The sequence below is a fragment of the Linepithema humile genome, chromosome 2, assembly GCF_040581485.1.
Source record: "Linepithema humile isolate Giens D197 chromosome 2, Lhum_UNIL_v1.0, whole genome shotgun sequence".
In the NCBI taxonomy this organism is placed as follows: domain Eukaryota; kingdom Metazoa; phylum Arthropoda; class Insecta; order Hymenoptera; family Formicidae; genus Linepithema; species Linepithema humile.
Genome location: NC_090129.1, coordinates 22,387,848 through 22,407,989, shown reverse-complemented (window position 1 = coordinate 22,407,989; position 20,142 = coordinate 22,387,848). Strand labels below are relative to the sequence as shown.

At 40.9% G+C, this 20,142-nt stretch overlaps 1 protein-coding gene across 2 annotated transcripts; it reads left to right on the top strand.

Moving 5' to 3' along the window:
• The first annotated feature begins 3,348 nt into the window (after positions 1-3,348).
• Positions 3,349-18,262, top strand: LOC105670763 (uncharacterized). 2 transcript variants are annotated; one of them, XM_012364465.2, is made up of 8 exons: positions 3,349-4,247; positions 5,876-6,043; positions 7,998-8,182; positions 9,401-9,639; positions 9,931-10,209; positions 15,289-15,631; positions 16,556-16,844; positions 16,915-18,262. In XM_012364465.2, exons 2-8 carry the CDS (start codon positions 5,882-5,884, stop codon positions 17,134-17,136), a joined length of 1,719 nt encoding a protein of 572 aa, XP_012219888.1. In that variant the 5' UTR covers positions 3,349-4,247; positions 5,876-5,881; the 3' UTR covers positions 17,137-18,262. The 2 variants fall into 2 exon arrangements, with proteins under 2 accessions (XP_012219888.1, XP_012219890.2); XM_012364467.2 differs by lacking the exon at positions 3,349-4,247 and having other exon boundaries at positions 5,831-6,043.
• Positions 18,263-20,142: the final 1,880 nt, after the last annotated feature.

Below are 20,142 nucleotides of genomic sequence, written 5' to 3'. Positions count from 1 at the left end.
CAAGAATTTGACATTTCAAGAACAGGAGATTGTTCTGAATCACCCTGTATATAAGCAAAATAAAATTTAATAATAAAGTGCAGTCAACAGTCAACAGTATTGCATTAACCTTTGGCTAAGGCTAAGTAGGACGCAGAGCAGTATCGCTGCACACAACTTTGTCGTGAAACACGATTTAACAATATTAGTAGAGCGATCCGTTTCATTATTGCATTTTTTACGTATTTTTTATCGTATTCATGTTAGTACAAAATAGTATTTGATAATGCTGTATCAAGGAGAAAAAATTATTTTCTCCAAAAATATTTTATGTTAATGTTTTATCATGAATTGGTTTCTTAACTGTAGTGCATTCCTCACAATCGTGCGTAATATTGCTATCAAACATTTCTCTAAAATAAAAAATAAAAATAAGTGAAGACATTTTTGCTTTGTAACAAAAAGATATTCAATGGTTTATCAATGTGAGGTAAAAAAGATAATCATTATAATAATATTTTATTCCAAAAAATTGCTTAAAAGAAGGTCGAAAAGTTAAGAATCATATTATTGATTTGCAATCGTATTAAATTCTATCATCAAAAGTTAAAATATACAATATATAAAAATATGCGGCTGTAAAATTCGTGAATTTTTTATTAATGTTTTATTAATAGTAATATTATTTATAGTGTAACTTTTATTGGATGTTTCATAATCAGTTACATAATATTAAAACTAACTAGCATTATAATACAATTTTTTTTTATATTGAATTTATACATTATTTTCTAAAATTATTTTAAAAGTAGATAATATTTTCTATCCATATTGTACTAATAAATTGTATGGCATTGTAGTAAAATTATTGTTATATTAAAATTATCTTATTCAGACTTTCATGAAATTACTATAGTTGCAAAGTGCTGCAATCTGCGATTGAAGCATCGAAGCTACATAAGCAACATCCTATATTTCTTGAGATAAATTACATTAATCAGGTTTAGTCATAAAAATTGACAAGATTATTTTCCGACAAATTTACTTGATTTAAAGTCACACATTGTTACGTTTATAAAATGACCATTCTTATACTTTCACTTTTTAAAATACATTTTCTATGATGTCTATGTAATTTCTTATTTTAAAAATTTTTTAGTTCAAAATTTCGCATTGTAACTTATCGATAATTATTATTTTATTGTAGGCGTAAACTTCGAAATTTACGACAAGACTTTCTTTTATTAACAGTTACTAAGATAAGAGAAAGTGAAAATCAGGAACTATCAAACTCATCTAACAGGAATAATGCAAATTAAGTCGTACGACCTCGTGCGATCCGCGAAATGTCAGGGCTGCGAGTGAGTCTTGTTCCTTGTCTCGCAATTTTTCTTAAGTTAACAGTCGATTGCAAATCTATGGTATTTTACATTAGATTGCGCACGTGCGTACATTTGCTGCCAGCGCAGAAGCTAAACGTCCATAAATTTACATTTGCTTATGTCATTGCTAGTATTGTTATTCTATTTCTTAAATATTACTACTTTAATAACACTCTATTGAAAAATATTGTTTCGGAATAACGTAGATGCAAATATTTTCTCTATTTTTTACAGATATCTTGCACGTTTTTCTCTTCCTTTTTCTTTGTTTTACATTTTTACAGCATCTCGCGCGAATACTATCCGGTCTTACAATTTTACATTACGTCACCATAACTTTCTACATCCTCTTCATGGTGTTATGATAAAAAACTTCGACATTTAATCACACCGAAGGAATTCACAAGGCTCGAGCTTGGCTAACACTAACGTTATTCGCGTTGTAAAATCGAAAATTGAGTTTCGCTCTGCACGCAAATCACGGTGAAATGACTTCGACATCGGTACGAGTAATTGTATTCTTTGACAACGAGCTATTATTTCCGCCGTTCCCACAAGTAGTTTCCTCTTTCTCGAAAAAAGATATACTGCAATGAAAATCTATCTCGTGTCGTGTCTATGATTTTAAATAAAAATTATTCCAATTTGTCACTGCATGATAGGCAGCAAGTAAATAACTACTTATCATTTAAACACAAATATTTGCAGCAAAATTTTTAATGTGCAATTTTAATTAATTTCTATTTTTGAAACTTTTTAATTTCAATAAAGGCATTGTATCTTGGGATTTGCCAGCAGCTGCTTCGTACGAATTACATTATCGATTGCGTGCTCTTTCTCAACCTTTGACGTCGACGCACCTCTCTTCCGGTTCTCCGCATTTCTGCTCGCGACATAGTTCAGCGATGAGGTTAAATCAAGATAATTTATATTAAATTGTAAATTTATTTCCCTGAGTTTTAAAGCGCATTGTCCGGCAATCGTTGCAAGCCGTTATTTTGATTAGATTGAACTTACCTCTGTGACGCGCACGCCGCTGTAAAATGGCAAGCTTCCTGTTTCAAGAGAATAAACTCGTTTTCTTTCTTATGTTGACAAATTGTCAAATAATTTATTTACCGTTTATTATCGTTGTTGCTCTTTTTCACTTAGACTCTTCAATTGTAACCGCTTTGAAATCGGATAAACGCTAGTATTTTTAAATCTTTTGATGACAGGATTAGGAAAACATATATTCTTTGCAAATACCAAAGATTGTAAAAGCATCTAGAGAGCTTTCTATAAATAGATCATTACGAGAGAAGATTGGTATATAGAGTTTGCGGCATTTATGAATTATGTATGATTCATCGAAAAGGGAATGCCATGCGTGATGAAACGGTGAAGCAATATTTGCATGGACAACATAAAGTCGCAAATAATTGTTAAATAAGTTTTAGACATGTAACTTATTAAATAGATCGATTAAAATTGTCAATTAAAAATCTGCATTTAAAGCGACGCAATAAATATCGTTTAATTCAATTTTCTCATCGGTTTCCGGCATGTTATCATTATTATCTCCAAAATGAGGCAACTGATCCACTTCAAGTGATCCATCAGTAATCGTTATACTGTGGAGACCTGCAGGTACCTGGCATCAGACGAAACAAGTTTGCGGTGCCCATACGAAGGCGCGGGTGTGGAGGAGGGAAGAAAACTCTGTTGGAAGTCTCTGTGGACGCGCGGGAAGTTTTTGGTGGTGCAGCGGCGAGAAAGAAGGACAGAGGGAGACCGATAAAATTTTACACCTCACAAAACGAGAAAATCAAGATGAACACCCTCGTATCCCTTTTCTCGGGCTGCTGTACCATGCGATCAGTGCAGCGAAGGTTCAAAGAGATGCAGGTAGAATGGAACACGAGCAGCGGGGAAGGTAGACGCAGACAGGTAGATAACCCGAGAGAGACGTCGTCGGAAAGAGGGAAAGGAGCAAGGAGGATCGTGAAGGGGGTGGGCAGGGGAAGACCCGTTCCTCTCTCTTTCTTCTTCGAAGAGAGGCGAGAGGGACCCGAGACACGAATTCAGGACGGAATCTGTCCGGCAGCGCCGGTTAGAAGTCGCTGGCCTCTCTCTTTCTCTTCCCGAGCTCGGAACGTGTTACCGTCGCGACCGATCTCGAGTCGATCTTCGAGAAGATCGTGGATTCGAGAAGGTGTGGCGGTGAGATAGAGAGCGGAGGCAGGAGAAGCGGGAGAAAGGGCAGAAGATCGGGGAACGTCAGGGGCCTTCGGAACAAGCGTGAGAGGTCGCCATAGGGCCGGACGTAAGGCCTCCGCGATCAAATCTCCGAGCATTACTCCTTCCTTCTCCCCCCTTCACCCTCCCTCGCTCTTTTTCTCTTACAATTTTATTTTTCTTTCCTTTTTTACGCTTGCATGCTCTTGCGCGCGGTATCCTCTATTATCTCGCGGTATTCGGCGTACATATCGATATATGCTGAGGTGACTTTCGGTGCGTCCTCGACGCGCAACAAATCGACGGACTGAGCCGAGGGACTTCGAAGAAGGCCGATTTCGCCTCGCGCGAGTCGTGGGGCCCGCTTGCTCGGTCCCCCGTTCCGTTCCGTTCCGTTCCCGCCGTTCAGATCGGCGAGCGTCGCTCGACAGTACGGAGCGGCCTTACGGCCCGTGCGTGGAAAGGCGATTAAGGTTCCCCCGCAGCTGTCAGACGAGGCCGCGAGTTACAGGTGTGCATATCGCGTTCGTGCGCGAGCACGGTCGTGCGGATGTGACGAGTGCGGGACGGGGTTGTGTTACGTGCGGCGAGCCGAAAAATCGCGCGTACATTTTGCCATTTCTTCAGGATAGCTGTAAAACGTGAGGCGAAGACCTCCGACATATACAGGCAAGTGGCGATGTATAGTAGTGTAGCATAGGGCCCCAGCAGTCCCCCGCTGCAGAGACTAGGGCTTTCGGTAGGGATACCAACTTCGGAGACCGATCCTGATGATGGTATCCTTAAATATTCATATCTCGATGCTCTGAAAAATACATGGTCCGCTTTTTTCTTCCTCGCAACTTGAAACGAGATTTCTTAAACGATAAAAACGAGATTTAAGGTTGCATACGAATAAGATTGCAATGTGGAGATTGATCGATCGTATTTTATTAATAAAGATATTTATAAAATTATTAATCCTTACATAGCTCAGAGATTGCGGTTTCTGAGATAACACAGCCGTTCGTGATACAACAAAGACACAATCGCGCTATTTAAAATTCGGCACGCACGTTTCAACGCCAAATGGTAAGGAGACGTGTCAAGTACGTCCAAGTAGTCACTGTCGAATATCGATTTGCAGACAAAAGAGATGCTTGTTCCTGCGAATACTGTTTGGTGCTGATAATAAACAAATTATTCATATATAATTAATTATACAGCAAATTAACTTTTAATAAATAATTCAAACAAATCTCAGCAACGAGACAAACGAGAGATGGCCTGCACACACTTTCCTGCTAACGGCAGAATGATAAAATCATTGAGAAGCGTAATAACGGATTATCTAAAATTAATACTCATCGAGATTGCTTACGTCGAAAACCACGTAAAAGCTTCCCGATCATTTATCTCGTGGATTAGCATCTATCGGTACACTTTCATCTTGTAAAATGTTTTCGTTATAAAGCATCGTCGTCGTTAGGCATCAGTGGGAAACGATTCGCCGCTGGATGGATAACGTGGAAACGGGTTTAAGCGTGAAAGTAATTGAGGAAGTGGATGAACCGACAGGCTTGCTCGTGCTCCTCGCGCGGCAGACACGGTAAAAGCCCCGGCCTCGTGGAAAATCAACGTTTTTCTCCGATCGGATGAGAGAGGCGGCGTGTATAATTAAATAAAAATTATGCAGGAAATAGTATCCGTTTACGTTCCGCGCGTCGTAACATTATCCGCAATCTCTGTAACTCTGACAAACACTTCCGCGCGTGAACATGACATTTTGCGCGTCAACGTTTGCACTATCGTACAATCTTTGCTATATTTTGGACTCAGTATCTATTATGCAGAGAAGTCCGGTACTACGGTGTTTTCTAGTCGCTTCAATGGCGATTGATTTATTCAAAAAAATTTTTTTCACTTGCAACGATAAATAATCACGACTATTAAAAATGAAGGAGCTCTTTCGATATTCTACGTTATCACTTTGTTTTATCAATCGCATATATCTTTCGAGCGATAAATCATCACATTGCAATGAACTATTTGTTTTAAAAAAGCTACGCAGATAACATTTCTACATCACATTGAAAGTTAGAATAATAGAAATCTCATTCATCCTTTAAATATAAGAGGTTTTTAAGTCAAGCAATTCTGCAGTAATTACTCATTTAACGAGTCGATTAAAAGTCAAACATGTTTGTAATAACGGATCGTCCGCTACCCAGCGCAATTCACCGTTTCGACTCGTTTCCTCGATAACGCGTTATTATCCGAAGGACGGAATGATGATACTCATTTGTTTCCGCGAGCAGCGAGTGATGGCCCTGCGCCTGAGAGGTAGCAAGGATGTCAAGAAGAGCTTCTATTACGTCTGGTATCTTGGCGCGAGGGAGGCCAAAGGGGTGGACGCGATGCCCGGTGCCATAGCTTACCTGCTGGAACGAGAACGACTTCAAGAACCTTTCAAGGTCACACTGCAGGTGAGCGGTACCATCTCGAGATCCGGTTTTGGTAGTGCGCGCCAAAAATACCGCGGAAACGAATAGGCCGGCGACGAGCCGGCCGCAACCATTGAACCGGAGCTCGCATCGATATAATATCTTGTACTTCCTGTTCTTTTCTTCCTCTCAACCGTGTCTATCTATGCGCGTGACAGTGAAAGCACTCGCCCGAGAATATAAAAATAGCGAAATTACGATCTTATCTCGGCCGCAGGGTTCGCCCGATTCGTTCCGCTATCAGTTCGACGCGACGTCCTCCGTATTTACTACTCAATTGATTGCGAACGAATTCTGCCGCGACTTGACGATGCTTTGGTGCATTTTAGGAACGTGGGAATTTTCGGTAACCGCGTGGCCGGAGATAGATGCATTAACCTCGATGCTACGCGCGCTCGCAACACATTTCAGCGAAGGAAGAAAACATTCTCACGCGACGCGAGTCATTCGCTTTAATAATTCCCATTTAAAATTTTCTGTTTATCCGCGAATAATAACAGAAACTATCAAAGATAAAAGAACATTTATATTTCTCATGAAACACTTAATAATTTAATTTTCCACATATTTAATTTTTTTTCCGACGAGTATAATACAATCTGCGAGACTTTTTCTATAAAGAATTATTTTAATCGTGTATCTGTAGCATTGCGCGCTTGCGCTGCGTAAATAAATGCAATAATAAATTCACTGACCCGAATTTTATAGAAACGAATGCTACACGTTTCTTCGATAGGAAAAGAGAAATTAAACGCCTGACTCCAAAACTGTTTCGCGACCGTTAAAACGGGCACGTGGCGTGCGCTTTCCGTCGCATATCAAGTGGCATCTGAAAAAGGATACGCTCGCTCGTTTAGAAATCGCATTTGCTACCGGCACATGATGCAATAAATCTCGCTAAACGCAGCTCGTATCTAAACTGCGCGTAAGAAGTGATTTAATGTACGCAGTAACGGTGTCAAATGAAGCAAACGAGTTCTTTGTAATTATTAGCAAATATTTTTAAACTTACATCGCATTAGAATTCGCCAGATGTCTGTGCTGTTAAAAGGAGATTACTGCGCGCAAGATGAATGGTGTGCGATAGCATCGCGAACAGTTGAATGAGCGCCTACATTTTATTTCTAACCGTTATTCACACGTTGTCGCGAAATTATGTTGGAAATTGTTTGTCATATATTTTAATTAAAAAATGGAACAAGCGGAGTGAATAATGATTTGTTAATAGTAGCTCATTCGGTTTGTTCAATGCACTCGCTATTCGGACGGACTACGCCGCAGAACGTATACCGCGTCGAAAAAGACGCGTTACGAAACGCGGCCCATCTAATTATTGTGTAAGTATAATTGCCGGGCAATGCGGGAAAGTCTACGGGGTGTCCGTGGGTGGCAGATAACCGGTCTTGCGGGCATTTCAGCAATTCGAATCGTCGCGATGATCGACAGCGCGGTAATTAAGTGCTTTCGCGAAGTGGAACATATTGTACGCCGAGGGAATTACGCGGCACACGCCTTCTCGCATATCTGCTCTCACGTGTTTCGCTTTAAGTACAAGGACGAGTATTTGCGCGGGATGCGAGATAAAGAACAAGGCAATCAACAGTGTTAAAACTTTACGACGCGAGAAACTTTGATTGCCTTATTGTGAATTGATTGTTAACTTTCCGATATGTATGCAACATCGGCGATATTGAAAATATTGAGGATTACTTTTATATTAATAATTCAAGAGAAACAGCGACACACCCGCGTCGTATGTAATTTTTTTTTATTAATGAAAATCCGCTTTTAAATTATGCCATACATTCAAGTGGTGCAACGATCGCGTGGAATGTGTGGCGGTGCGCTCTCGCGATTCATGAGGCGCAAACAAAGACACGGTTTGCGTAAGGGCGCGCAACCAGCGACGTGAACGGCGTACTTTTATATTTAATAGGTGAGCAACAAAGGTCTGAAGATTATACAGACGGTTCACCCGGGAGGCTCGACTAGGTCGGCGGTGAAACACTTGGTGCCAGGTCATGCGGTGCTGGCGGCCGTGCAGCGGGAGGACGTCGTAGCCGCGACTCTGCTCCTGCCGAATCCAGCCACGAACAATCCTGTACACGTGCACGCATACAGGTTATTATTTTATTTTTAAACAATCGATAATGGTAACGATAAATTAATTGTGCAAATTATCTCCGGCTAATCGATTCTCGAGGATTTTTCGTAGCTTTGCTATTTAATTTAAATTATTAATTTCCTCTTGGAAATCAGATAATCCTCGGGTGCTAATAGCTTTGTTCCTTCCATAGTCGTTCATATATAACTGAACTGCTGACTCATTAATCAAAAAATAATGCGGACCATTATTAAGCGCAATATGGGAACGTAAGATGTAGCCACGCTGTTTATACGTCGAGTCCGGAACGAGGAATTCGCGGTTAAATAGAGGTTATTCGGTTCATCGCCACGATCTCACCCGTAACGAGCCACGTTTCGGTCCTTAATTAACGATTTTCATAATTCTAATGATTGCTAATGATTTTCATAATCTCGCGATATTCGCACGTCGGTCGATCACGTTGCGCCGTCACAGCGGGCAAATCAAAGTATTCGGAGCAACCTTGTCATTAAATTGCAAATTATCGAGGCTATTGGCTCAGCAATTTGCTTTACAATGGCAAACGATAATTAGCACGCGTTCGAAATGATTGTAGCTTAGAAATCTCGATTGAACTTTATTTCGTACATAAGGCAAGAGACAGTGAGAGAGAGGGAGGGGGGGGGGAGAGACGGGATTGCAAACGGCATTCTATTATACGAAGATCGACACCGATTGTTTAAGCGGAGTAACCGCGACGGCGCGCGATCTCTCTGGTATGCTGAATGAAAGTACCGTTAAAGAACATTTTTATAGTATAGAGCTCGAATGAATATTTCAATTATATACCGCAATGAGCCTCGTTAAGTACACTAATGACCCAAATGAAAAGAGATGGCCAGCATTTTTCCCGCTGAGATCCTTTCTTATCGTGGGTTTACATCTGGCAACACGACGCGCATTTTCCGTGCGTTTTTTTTCGCAGAGTGGTTTGATCTCACACGCCTCTCGTTGTACACGGAAGTTTTGTCTTGTTTATACGATTTTATCTCGCTTCGTTATTATTGTCTCGGGACACACGCTATAATTTGCATACGATGCTGCGCACAAGAAAACAGGTTCGGACGTTGGATCTGCGTAAGGCTAACAGGACGATATTGCATTTATCTCTCGCTTAATCTCTTCATCATTTCGAGGACTCGGGAGGGCAGGACCTCGTTTATATCTTCCTCCTCACTTTTTCGTCATTTCAGATGCGACTCGGTCGAGACCGCCGAATTGTTGGGTGGCCAGTTGAAAGCGCTGGCGTCACACACCGACAATTTGGCCAGGGTCACGGCGAGCGAAGGCAGGATTCGCAGCAATCTAGGCAGCGACGGCCGAAGTACCAGAGAGTCGGAGTCTTCCGAAGGCAGCGGTGAGCTCAGACACGATCCGGTCCAAACCACGACCATTTACGAGTCTCTGGCCGCCGAGTTGCGGGCAAAATTAGGTGAATGTCTCCATTAAGCCTCGTTTCACCGCTGTATAAGATTTTACATACTTGCCGAGAGGCAAACGGGATTTCGGAAAATATTACGTGCAATATTAAAAAGAAGCAGAAAATTAAAATTAAAATGATAAGAGAAGATTCCATTTGATTATCTCATCATCATTTGTGTTCAATGCTACTTTTGCATTCAGCGATTTTAACTGTATAAGAGAACAAGCGCTGGTTATCTACGCGCATTATTCGAATACGTGTCAAGGCGACGTAAATACGAGCCAGACAATCGTGTTTCAGGCAGAGGCAATTCCGGCGACAACGATGTCGGTCCGATATTGCTGCCGCCGCGCGACTACGATACCGTGCACAGACACCGCGGTAATTTGGCCGGTATCGAGTTCAGACGTTGCCTAAATCAGACTATCGTGGGTGGCAACACGGTCCTCGACAGAGGTGGCACCAGAAGCGCGGCCAGCAGCGGCATAGGATCCGACAGCGCGGCAACACCTCCGCCTTATCAGACGCATCATCCCCTCAGCCAGAGACCGTCCAGACCGTCCAGAGATTCCTCTTCCGGTGAGCGACTTTCGTCACGTTTTTGTATTATCATAAATATTATTTTTGTATTATCATAAATTTTAATTTAAAAAGTCTTTAATTTTACATATTTATTTAAAATTCTCTGGCAATATTATTTTCCAGAGATAAACTTGTCTCTCCGCTGAGCTAGAATGCGGTGCTGGTTAGAAGGCACGTGTATGAAAATTAGGAGCTAGCAAGTAGGTCGTTGCAATGCGAAGTCTGAGAGGCATTTTCGCGGCTCAGCCGTTGCGTCAAGTTACGATGCAACATCCCATTTCAGGCAAGAAATCCTCCGCGGAGGAGCGTGCGTAAAATTGACTGCGAGCGTGACAATTGCATCTAGCGAGTGTGAAACTAGTCGCGAGTATTACGCTCTTAGAAATTCCGCGTTATTGGCCAATACCGCTGAGAGCATCGTTGCGTAGGTATTACATGGTCGCTGAAATAGGTTTTCAGGACAGAGTAAACACGTATTACTTTGAAATTGCTATATGTGCATAAAGTATGCCACAAACAAACTCTCGTTTAGCATATTTTATGGTAAATTAATATTATGAGTGTAGTAATTAAATTTATAACTGCCAGCGCTGTGTGGTAGCGCCATAATATCTTGAAAGTTGAACAACTAGTTCCTGAAAGTAGAATCTTGAAACTCGCTCTAACATAAGATCATAAATCGTGCATCGTGAAGTATCGAAAGTATTGACGGCGGAGAGATCGACCGGGCGACAAAAAGATTGGAGTTACATAAATATGCTATTTAGCGCTAAAAATTGCACGTTATTGTTACATAATTTGCGGCTAATTGCAAAATGGAAAGTTTTTAGTATGATCCTGCGGTGTGCTATTGACTGGACGCATCATTACGCCGGTTAAGCGATAACGCAAGCCGATGCTGGGCGCCGCATGAAAGTGAAAGTCATCGCTTCTTCTTTTCGCGATCCGTCTCAGGAAATGATCGCGCACCCAATAATCATTCCTCTCCGAGCGAGGAGAACTACCGAGATGGGCGAAATTAGCTTTACATGTGGCAGTCAGTGAGAAAAAATTATCCCCCTCAAAAATCCACCACGCTGATAATTAAAGTAATCATATATTTGTCTCTGTTATTATATTAAGAAGCATAAAAGGATAAACCGATTGGTGAATTTTTTGTCTCTTCGTGAAAACGAACAACTATCGGGAACACGTCAATTTTAAAACGAAAGCAATCTGTGCGTTTCCTTACGGACGAAAGCGGAAATGATTCCGCGGTCAAAGACTCGCGCCGGACTCGGTGACGATAAAAATTTCGGCGCTTTCTACTCGCGGGACAGGTGCCCATGCGTGTTGGCTCCAATCTTATCGGCTCTCGTAGAAAACTGGGCAGAAGCGAATCGAACGACCTCGTAACCCAGATGCCGGGTAGCTACGAAAAATCGTTTCTCGTCGTCGTCTTCAAGCACGCTCGCTTTTTTTTTCTTCCTTCCTTTTCGCCGTTCCGTCGAGCCGTCGCATTGAATGCGGAATCGCGTATTGAATGCGGAATCGAGTTCGGCCCGGTTTGCGATAGAGAACACGCGCGTCCGTTCTAACAATAAAATCGTCCACTTTCACCCCGGTGAATCCCGAAAACTTCACGTCCATGTGACATTTGCATACACCTCATGTTCTAAAAATCTGAGTGAAGGAAACGCGCGAAATCGCATCGCTGGAAAGTCCGATCCTCGCGTAACAAAAATTCATGCAGGAAAGCTGGCCGTAACGCAGAAAAATCATATTTCGCAGATTAATGGCCCGTTCGTTTTCTCTGTATAATAAATCTCGGTTGTCGTTTAGAACTTTTCACGATCGAAACTCCGCGGTTAAAGCTGTCAAGGTGAAAGAAGCGGCTATAAACGACAAATCGCCGCTGTCGATGCCTCGGCGAGGAAAGAGTCTGCTAAAAACTCGCGATCCAATTAAGAAATGTTTATTTCATTTACGATACTTTTTAGATACCTCGAGAACGAGGACGCGGAAATAAAGAGAAATGTAACGACGGTGCTTAGCATAAACGCTTTATTAAATGCTCGGACGGCCGTAAATGAATTCACCCTACTTACTTTATCTATCGTATAAAGCAACGATAGTTCGAGCGATAGAGCGCAGCGGTTCGCATTAAGAATGCACGCGACGCGCTGCACGTCGGAGCTTCAAAGCCGAGGAGCTCGCGCTCGTCTTCTTGGGGCGTGCCTTCTGACGCGAGAAACGTGTTTTTAACGGACGACTGACCCATATAGCGTAGTTGAATAAATTTCAAAAGATGAAGGAGAGGAAGGAGAGAAAAAAAAAGGACCCGATACCCCCGTCGCGTAGCAGCGTGTACCGGTAGACACGCTCGGCACGGCGTTTAAGCTCATACGCGAGAGAGAGATTGTATTGAGCACCTGTTACAGTGGAAGGAATACCGTTAGGACGTCGTCGTGTCAGCGGCAGGTACCACGGCCCGCGACGGGTGTACGTATCTCTCGGCTGGCTCCAGGGCTACGTACGGTCGCAAAAAGCAGCCAATCGTCGTTTGGCGGCGGCCAGATTTCGTACGGAAGTTAAGCATCTGCCGTTTACGAGCTGCGGCTTCGATAGATTCGCGGATGGAAACTCGGATGTTATTACCTGTCACATTAATCTCGCTATCATGAAGAATAATTGGCGAATCAATCTCGAGTCTTAAAACTGAGTACGCTATTGGCATTCGCATCGCATTATTTATTATTTTATTATTTTTTTATAAATTTGAATGCTACATCCACTGCTGGATATTATGTCAATTCTGACTACATGAAGCGCAATCAACGGCACATCAAAGTATTAGCCTTAAATTCTCAGCGTGCTATTGGCGTAATAATTCGACTTGAATTATCTATGCCATTTTCTTTTTCGGTTGACGAAAATTGCCTTGAGCAGATTAATTTTCTATGAGGTTGATATTGCGCACGTTGTATTTACCTTTTTATTCATAATTCGATTTATATTAGATAGATATGCTGCGCGAGTTCGTGGGACTTTACAGTGAGCCTTTCTATTCGAGTAATCCGAGGAGCGCTAAGGCGGGTCAATTGCTCCGATAGATAGAATCGAGATTTCGTTTACATTAACCGATACACAGAGAATCTTTTCGAAATGCGGCCATCGTGTTTAGAAAACAATCGCATTAATCGCGCTGCAGCATCTCTGTGGCGCATCTCAGCATCGTTTGTCCAAAAAAATTCGCCGTGCTTCGATCACCGTAAACAAAATCTCTTTTCCATTTTATTGTTTGTGCAGAAAATGCCAGATTTGCCTCAATGACTGTATAATTGATTAAATTTACAATGATTACGCTTTCGCGGAATCCGCAATCGCGATTTTCTGTTTCCTTTATATAGTTATGTTTTCTTTTTAATTCTCTATCTCTTTCGTATTGTCGTACATTTGACGATTATTAAAGCTGCAGAGCTTGACATGCAACTTTTTACAAAGGAAAAGACATTTGCAATCCTTAATGCTAGGTCGATCGATAGTACTGATTTATTTCGCGATGAAATCATCACCTTCTGTCACGTTTACGTTCCGCACGATTGAAGAAGACGCAACAGATGTCGAACCGCGATGTGATCAACGCCTGATCGTGATTTTTTTCACTGCGGTCCTATCGTGTGAACGGCGCTCCGATCCTACCAGAAATTCTTGCGGTGCAAAGCGACGTGACATACTTAACGCCTTTGCGCATCTTATGCTCACGTTCCCGCATCGCCTTATGTGACGTAGCTATATTTCACGCGAAACTATTCTAAGGCTGCTTAGATTGCAAGCGGAGATATTGGTCGACATTATCACTATCGTCTTATCGGCTTTGCAGCGGCGCCAATCAATTATGTGTTATCGAGATGCCTTATTGTGTATAAATTTTTAACGAATCTCGAATACCGTTACGCCATGGATCGAAAATTATCGATATCGTGGAAACACGACGGATAATGATCGCGTCGCTGGTAAATGCGTTGGAGACTAATATACATATACTGTAATGAACAATTATGTATAATAATAATAATAATACCCTATTGTCTCAGCGATCGAAGTGCCGGAAGCGCGCGACGTAAAATCCCGCGACGGTGTCCCGGGAGGGGGAGGATCCCGCTCGATTGACTTCACCCTCTGATTCTTACCTAATACAGTAACGGCACTCCGCCTCGTCGTTTTGCGGCGGATCGTTGCGCAAAACAGTTCTTCTTCGCCGAAGTCGCGTTTCCACGCGCGGCCCGGCAGAAGGCGGGGGCCGAGAGCGCCGCTCCGCGTCGTCGTTGTTTACGGATAATGACAGTCATGATGATGATGATGAGACGCTGCCTTGATGACGGCGACGACGACGACGACTCGTAAATTCGTGCGTGAGTCGACCTCGTGGGAGGCCGTTGTACGTACGGAATAAAGTTCCGCATTCTCGGCCCACAGCCCGAGGCACCTTTCAGCCTCCTCGTGTCTCTCTTCGAGCCTCATCTGCGTTCCCCCTATCCTCCTTCCGCCTGTCCTCTGTGCCCCTTTAGCCCGCTACCGCTCTTTAAATCTCCCTGACCTCATCGAGATGCCAGATTCCGCGAGAATTACCGCCGACCGATTTTCCACGGCTCGATTGGAGGGGCAAATCGTGGGACTACTATTTGACAAAATTCGTAACCGTATTCTGCGTTCATTATCCCAGAAAGAAGAAAAGCGTACGTCGTTATTAAAGAAGAATTTTGTGCAACATTATTTTCCGACTTTTATAAAGATTGTGTCAGAATGATAAAATCGATATTATAATAGCGTTTTCGATTATACGGATTTTGATCGACCCAAGGTTGACTAATGACGTCATTGCGTCGTCTCCATCAATAAAAGACACGAATTCATAGTAAAGTAGTGATTGATCAACCTTGGGGTCGATCAAAATCCGTATAATCGAAAACGCTATAAGTTTTCATATTAGTGAGCTGTACGATAGGACACCGACATTAAGAAATAAGAAACGTTTATTGCAAATGAAGCGAAATTCTAGTTCATAATTCTAATATGTGTGTCAATCATTTGCAGATGACGATTGGGGTGTACCGAACGAAGAGAACGATTATCTGCCAGAAGTGGAGACAGCTGCATCGAGCCTGACGTTGCCGCGATTACCGCGTAGCCCGGAAAGACTGCCCAATCAAGCGACCAGAGGAGTTTCACCGAGTTGCAACAGAAATCGACGAGCAGCGGAATTTAGACAGCGATCACCGAGTCCTCATTACCAGCCCAGGGTCAATCCCAGCGAGGTGACCAGTCCCAGAGAGAGGTTCCACGATGCCAAGGAGATGTTTAGGGCTATGGAGAGGGAAGCCATCGCGAGACCTGTTCTCTCCAGACAGAGAGACGTCGAGCATCATCCTGTTCACAGGTACGTCAAAGATGCAACTTTTATCATGACGGCGATCGTCGTTAATTTATCATTATTGATGTATAGTCGAGAACGAAATTTTTTTTTTCAGCACTTTAATAAATATTATTGACAGCTTCTTCAAGCTGTACCAAAAAAATTATGATAGATGCCGTGAGACGAGGAAGCTTATCTGCTGCCTGAAAAGAAACTCGTATTCCGCGGTATCTAGCGCGAGCGTGTTCTAATTTACGAAACACTCGCTGGGCAACATTAATCGCGCGACTTGATCGCGAGTAAAAGTCGGAATGCAATGTTGTTGTCGAGAGTATCAGCCCGGGGATCTAAACGTGACATCGATCGCCGTCGCGCTTTTCGTTTTGCGCATATATGGTTCTGCCCAGCTTTCCATGGTCGAACGGGTTTCGAGTACCTATGTAACGAACATTTTCACCGATCAAACGCGTTTCCGCAAGAGAGATTTATGGATTTGCAGATCTAGATACGGTGGGCTGTAAAGATTGCAGTTACCATCGATATCTCGCCTGTTCACATTCCGAGAAACTTTTTGCAGAACATCTCTCTTAGATTCTTATTGCTCTAGAAAGAAAAAAGAAATCTGAAATATAATCTTCGATTTCAATACATTTTTGTCAACGTTTAACAATAAAATTATGCTCACAGTTTTTCTTTGTGTAGAAACACACATTTGTTACTAAATCATCATAAATTACAACACTTTATTATTTAACACAGTCAAAAGTTTTTACAGAAAATCTCTTTTACAAACTTATCTTTCGAAGAAGAAAAAGAGAATCTGAAATAATTTTTCACATCAATAAATTTTTGTCGACATCCTTAAATAAAATTATGCTCAGAATTCTTTTTTTGTATAGAAATCTATAATTTGTTATGAAATAATTACAATATTTTGTTATTTAACAGGGTCGAGTCGGCTAGACAAATTCACGAGGATCGATCCAGTCGCCAATATTCAACCAGTTTGAATTCCATGTCCTCGCACGATCATATAATCAGACGGAATCAGCCGAATGTGCTAGATCGCGAAAATGTCGTGTCTTACAAGGGCAGACCGCGACCCAGGACTCATCATTACGCGATAGAACGTCCACCTGAACCGGAGATTTCGAGGCCACGGCCGAGAAGCTTCTACGAGAATCCGGTGATCGGCAGGGATTTCAGGGATCAGAGAAACCCCATTGATCAGAGAGACGTAAGAATTTGCGATATTAAACATATATATAATTTTAATACTGTGGTAATTTTACCTTTTTATCGAGCAGATGCGAGAGTTCCGAGAACGTACGCAGCACTCGCGGGAACTGCGTGATAAATTGCGGACGAGAGGCACGGCCTACCAGGAGCTATCGGAGCACGAACGATATCCTGGACTCGATCGCGAAAGTGCCAGACCAGCGTTGGAGATGATCCCAACACCCGGCAGATACCGTCACAGCTACGCCGAACCGCCGAGATTGGGCCTAGCCGCGCTTCATCCCTACTGATACATTTAGCCCGTTATCGGACGAATTATTTAATTAACCGACATATCATTCTATTCTTGTATCGCGCCTTGACCGTTCAGTGTGTTCGTGGCCTTTGTCCCGCTTCTGTTATAAAATGAGGAAGGAAAAAGGAGAACGAGAGGACTGCGATACGAACGTTTTCGGCTCCAGGACACTAACAGGGAATTTTCTCAGTTAATATTAACATCATCCTTTCATTATCTATTATTTATACATTAACATGCAAAAATAAATTATTTAATACAATTGATCGCTAGCGTAATAAATGTTAATTGTAATCATTATTGCAATGTGCAAATTCGTGCGTAATCCTGGATAGCAAACATGCTGATTAATCGCAGATGTGTGATTATGATGATTTGCTCATATATCATGCCACTGAACAGTCAATGCCATTGAAGATTGTACGTAATGAGAGTAAAAAAACTTGTGTATGTATCACATTTTTCGATGAATTCAGTTATGATTTTGCGTATCGTTGTTATCGAGTACGAGCGATGGATCTCGTTAACAAGGTTCTAACTGAGAACGAATTTTAACGCGATCCCGAATACGTACTATATTGTTATGCGTCGGATGCCACACTAACAATATAATAATAATAATAACAACATAGTAATACCGATAATAACAGTACCAATAATAATTGTAACAACAAGTTCTTGTACTTTTTTATTTTCCCCATTCGATTGAGATTGAAGATCACGTACGTTTAACACATTGCAGCTCGATAAAAAAATTTTTCTTGCAAAATTTACGAGAAATATCTAAAATTGCAACATTTTACCTACAAAACTATGTTCTTTTAAATTTTGCTATGATTTCTTTTGGCCGAGTTACACTTTGAACTTAAATCTGTATTTTTACGCTAAACCGATCTTTTTTTTGAAATATTGGTTTTAAAATCGCGTAATTTGAATAAAAAAAATTGTAGTAAAATTTTCAAAAACACGTTTTATAGATAAAATGTAATTTTTGACATTTGTTATAAATTGTGCGAGAAAATTTTTTTATCGAATTGCAAAGTGTTGAATAGGTTGAGTAATTTTAAGAACGAAATAATATGTTTCTCTTTGGGCTTAGAAATGTAAACATAAAAAAATTTTTTAAAGTGGTTTAAAGCACATAAAAGTACAAACTTTAAATTTTTAAATGCTTTTTTAATTAAAAAAAAATTTGCGATGATTTTTTGCCGAATTTTAAAGGTTTGAAAATTGTTCAATTTTATACATCTGAAAAGTTTCCTATTTTTTGTGGAGTAGTGTATAATCGAAACGTGCACTATTTTAATATTTATTAAAAACTGGTTATTACAGAAATTTCTCTTCTTGCTAATGAAATACTTTCAATAAATTTAAATCTTTACCATAAAAATATAATTTGTTAAAAAATAAAATATACACTGAGAACAATAAGGATATTTTACGTAATATATTAAAAAGTAGATTATATATAAATATAATCTCTCTTTGAATATATAACTATGTTAATGTATCCTAATTTCTGTTGCATCATACGGCTCTTGTTTTACGAAACAGCAGCGCGTATAATGTCACATGTCCTCATTTAATTTATTCCGGCCATATTCCCGCAGTAATATCAAGCGTTATGTAAGGGAGAGATTGTGTTAAATAGGATTCAGAGAATACTACGACGGCATTTATACACGCAAGATGTACGCGGTGAAAATTGGATACAAGCATGGCGCAAGGAATGATCTCTCCGGCTTCCAGGAAGACGCTGCCCCCGGGCTGTGTTACAATTCATCGAACCCTATGCCCCGAATGTACCGATTGCACCGGATGTCCCACATTTACAACGAGACTGCGAGAAGTATACCCGAAAAAAATGCATATTCACATGCCATAATTTGTATAATAGCTTAAAACTTTTCAGGTACCGTTGTTCTATTAAATTTGATATTATCTGCATAGTAAAATAGGTCAGATGTAACGTTAACATTTCTCATGGGAATAAATTAATTTATATCTTGAAAATTTATTACGATGAGAAATAGTTAGCATTTTACTTGATCGTAGAGATTATTCATGAATCATCGAGGCTAATGAATTATTTTTATTTTCAGCGCGGAGCAGGGAGTGGTCAACATACATTGTTTTAATATTTTCAATTCTTTTGCAAATAATAAATAAATAAAAAGTTTTTTTTATTACAGATTAAGAAAAAAAAATCTACATTTCTTTTCTTCGTCAAATCTTTCATGCGACTGTTTTCTAAAACATTAAATTAATTATTAGATATGTCACGAGATTATACAGGTACAATTAAAAAAATTATTAACTATTTTTTTTATTTGATAAACTGTGTTAATGATGTGTAAGATATTCTAGATTTCGTAACGATTATTATTATTGAATTGTATATGTGGCATATGTTTAACTGTAATGCATCGATCCATTTCTAATGCATTTTCTAAGAGCGCATTAAGTGCTGTTAGCAATAAATATTTAATAAAAAATACTGGTGAAGTAGCAAGCAGAGACGCCCGTATCAACTTTCAATGTTGTATCAAGAGGAGAAATTGCTCGAATGAAGTACGAAACGGTTTCGCACAGAAGAAATTGATATACATCGCGATTTACGGAGGAAAGCGCTACAAGCGCATAAATGTATTATAATTTCGAGAAAGTCTTTACGCCCGCGACGGCGTAACACGGGACAACGTTCGTAATTTATTCATATTCGTTTTTATTCACATAACATTCATTAAAATGCAATTCGCAATGTCCTGAAACGCGCGATTACTTTCTACAAAAATATTTCTAAGTTTCGCAAACCACAATAATCCAACGGCCGCAGTTTCGCAAAGGTGACGCCGAGATTAAGACGCGTGGAATTGTCGTTGTCTCGTTTTTCCCGCTGATGAGCCCCGCAATCGCGTGGAACATTGCTCCATCCTCGAGGAGGGCATATACCGGGTGACCGTTACTGAGAACGGTACCAATGTGAGCGAATGTTCGTGTC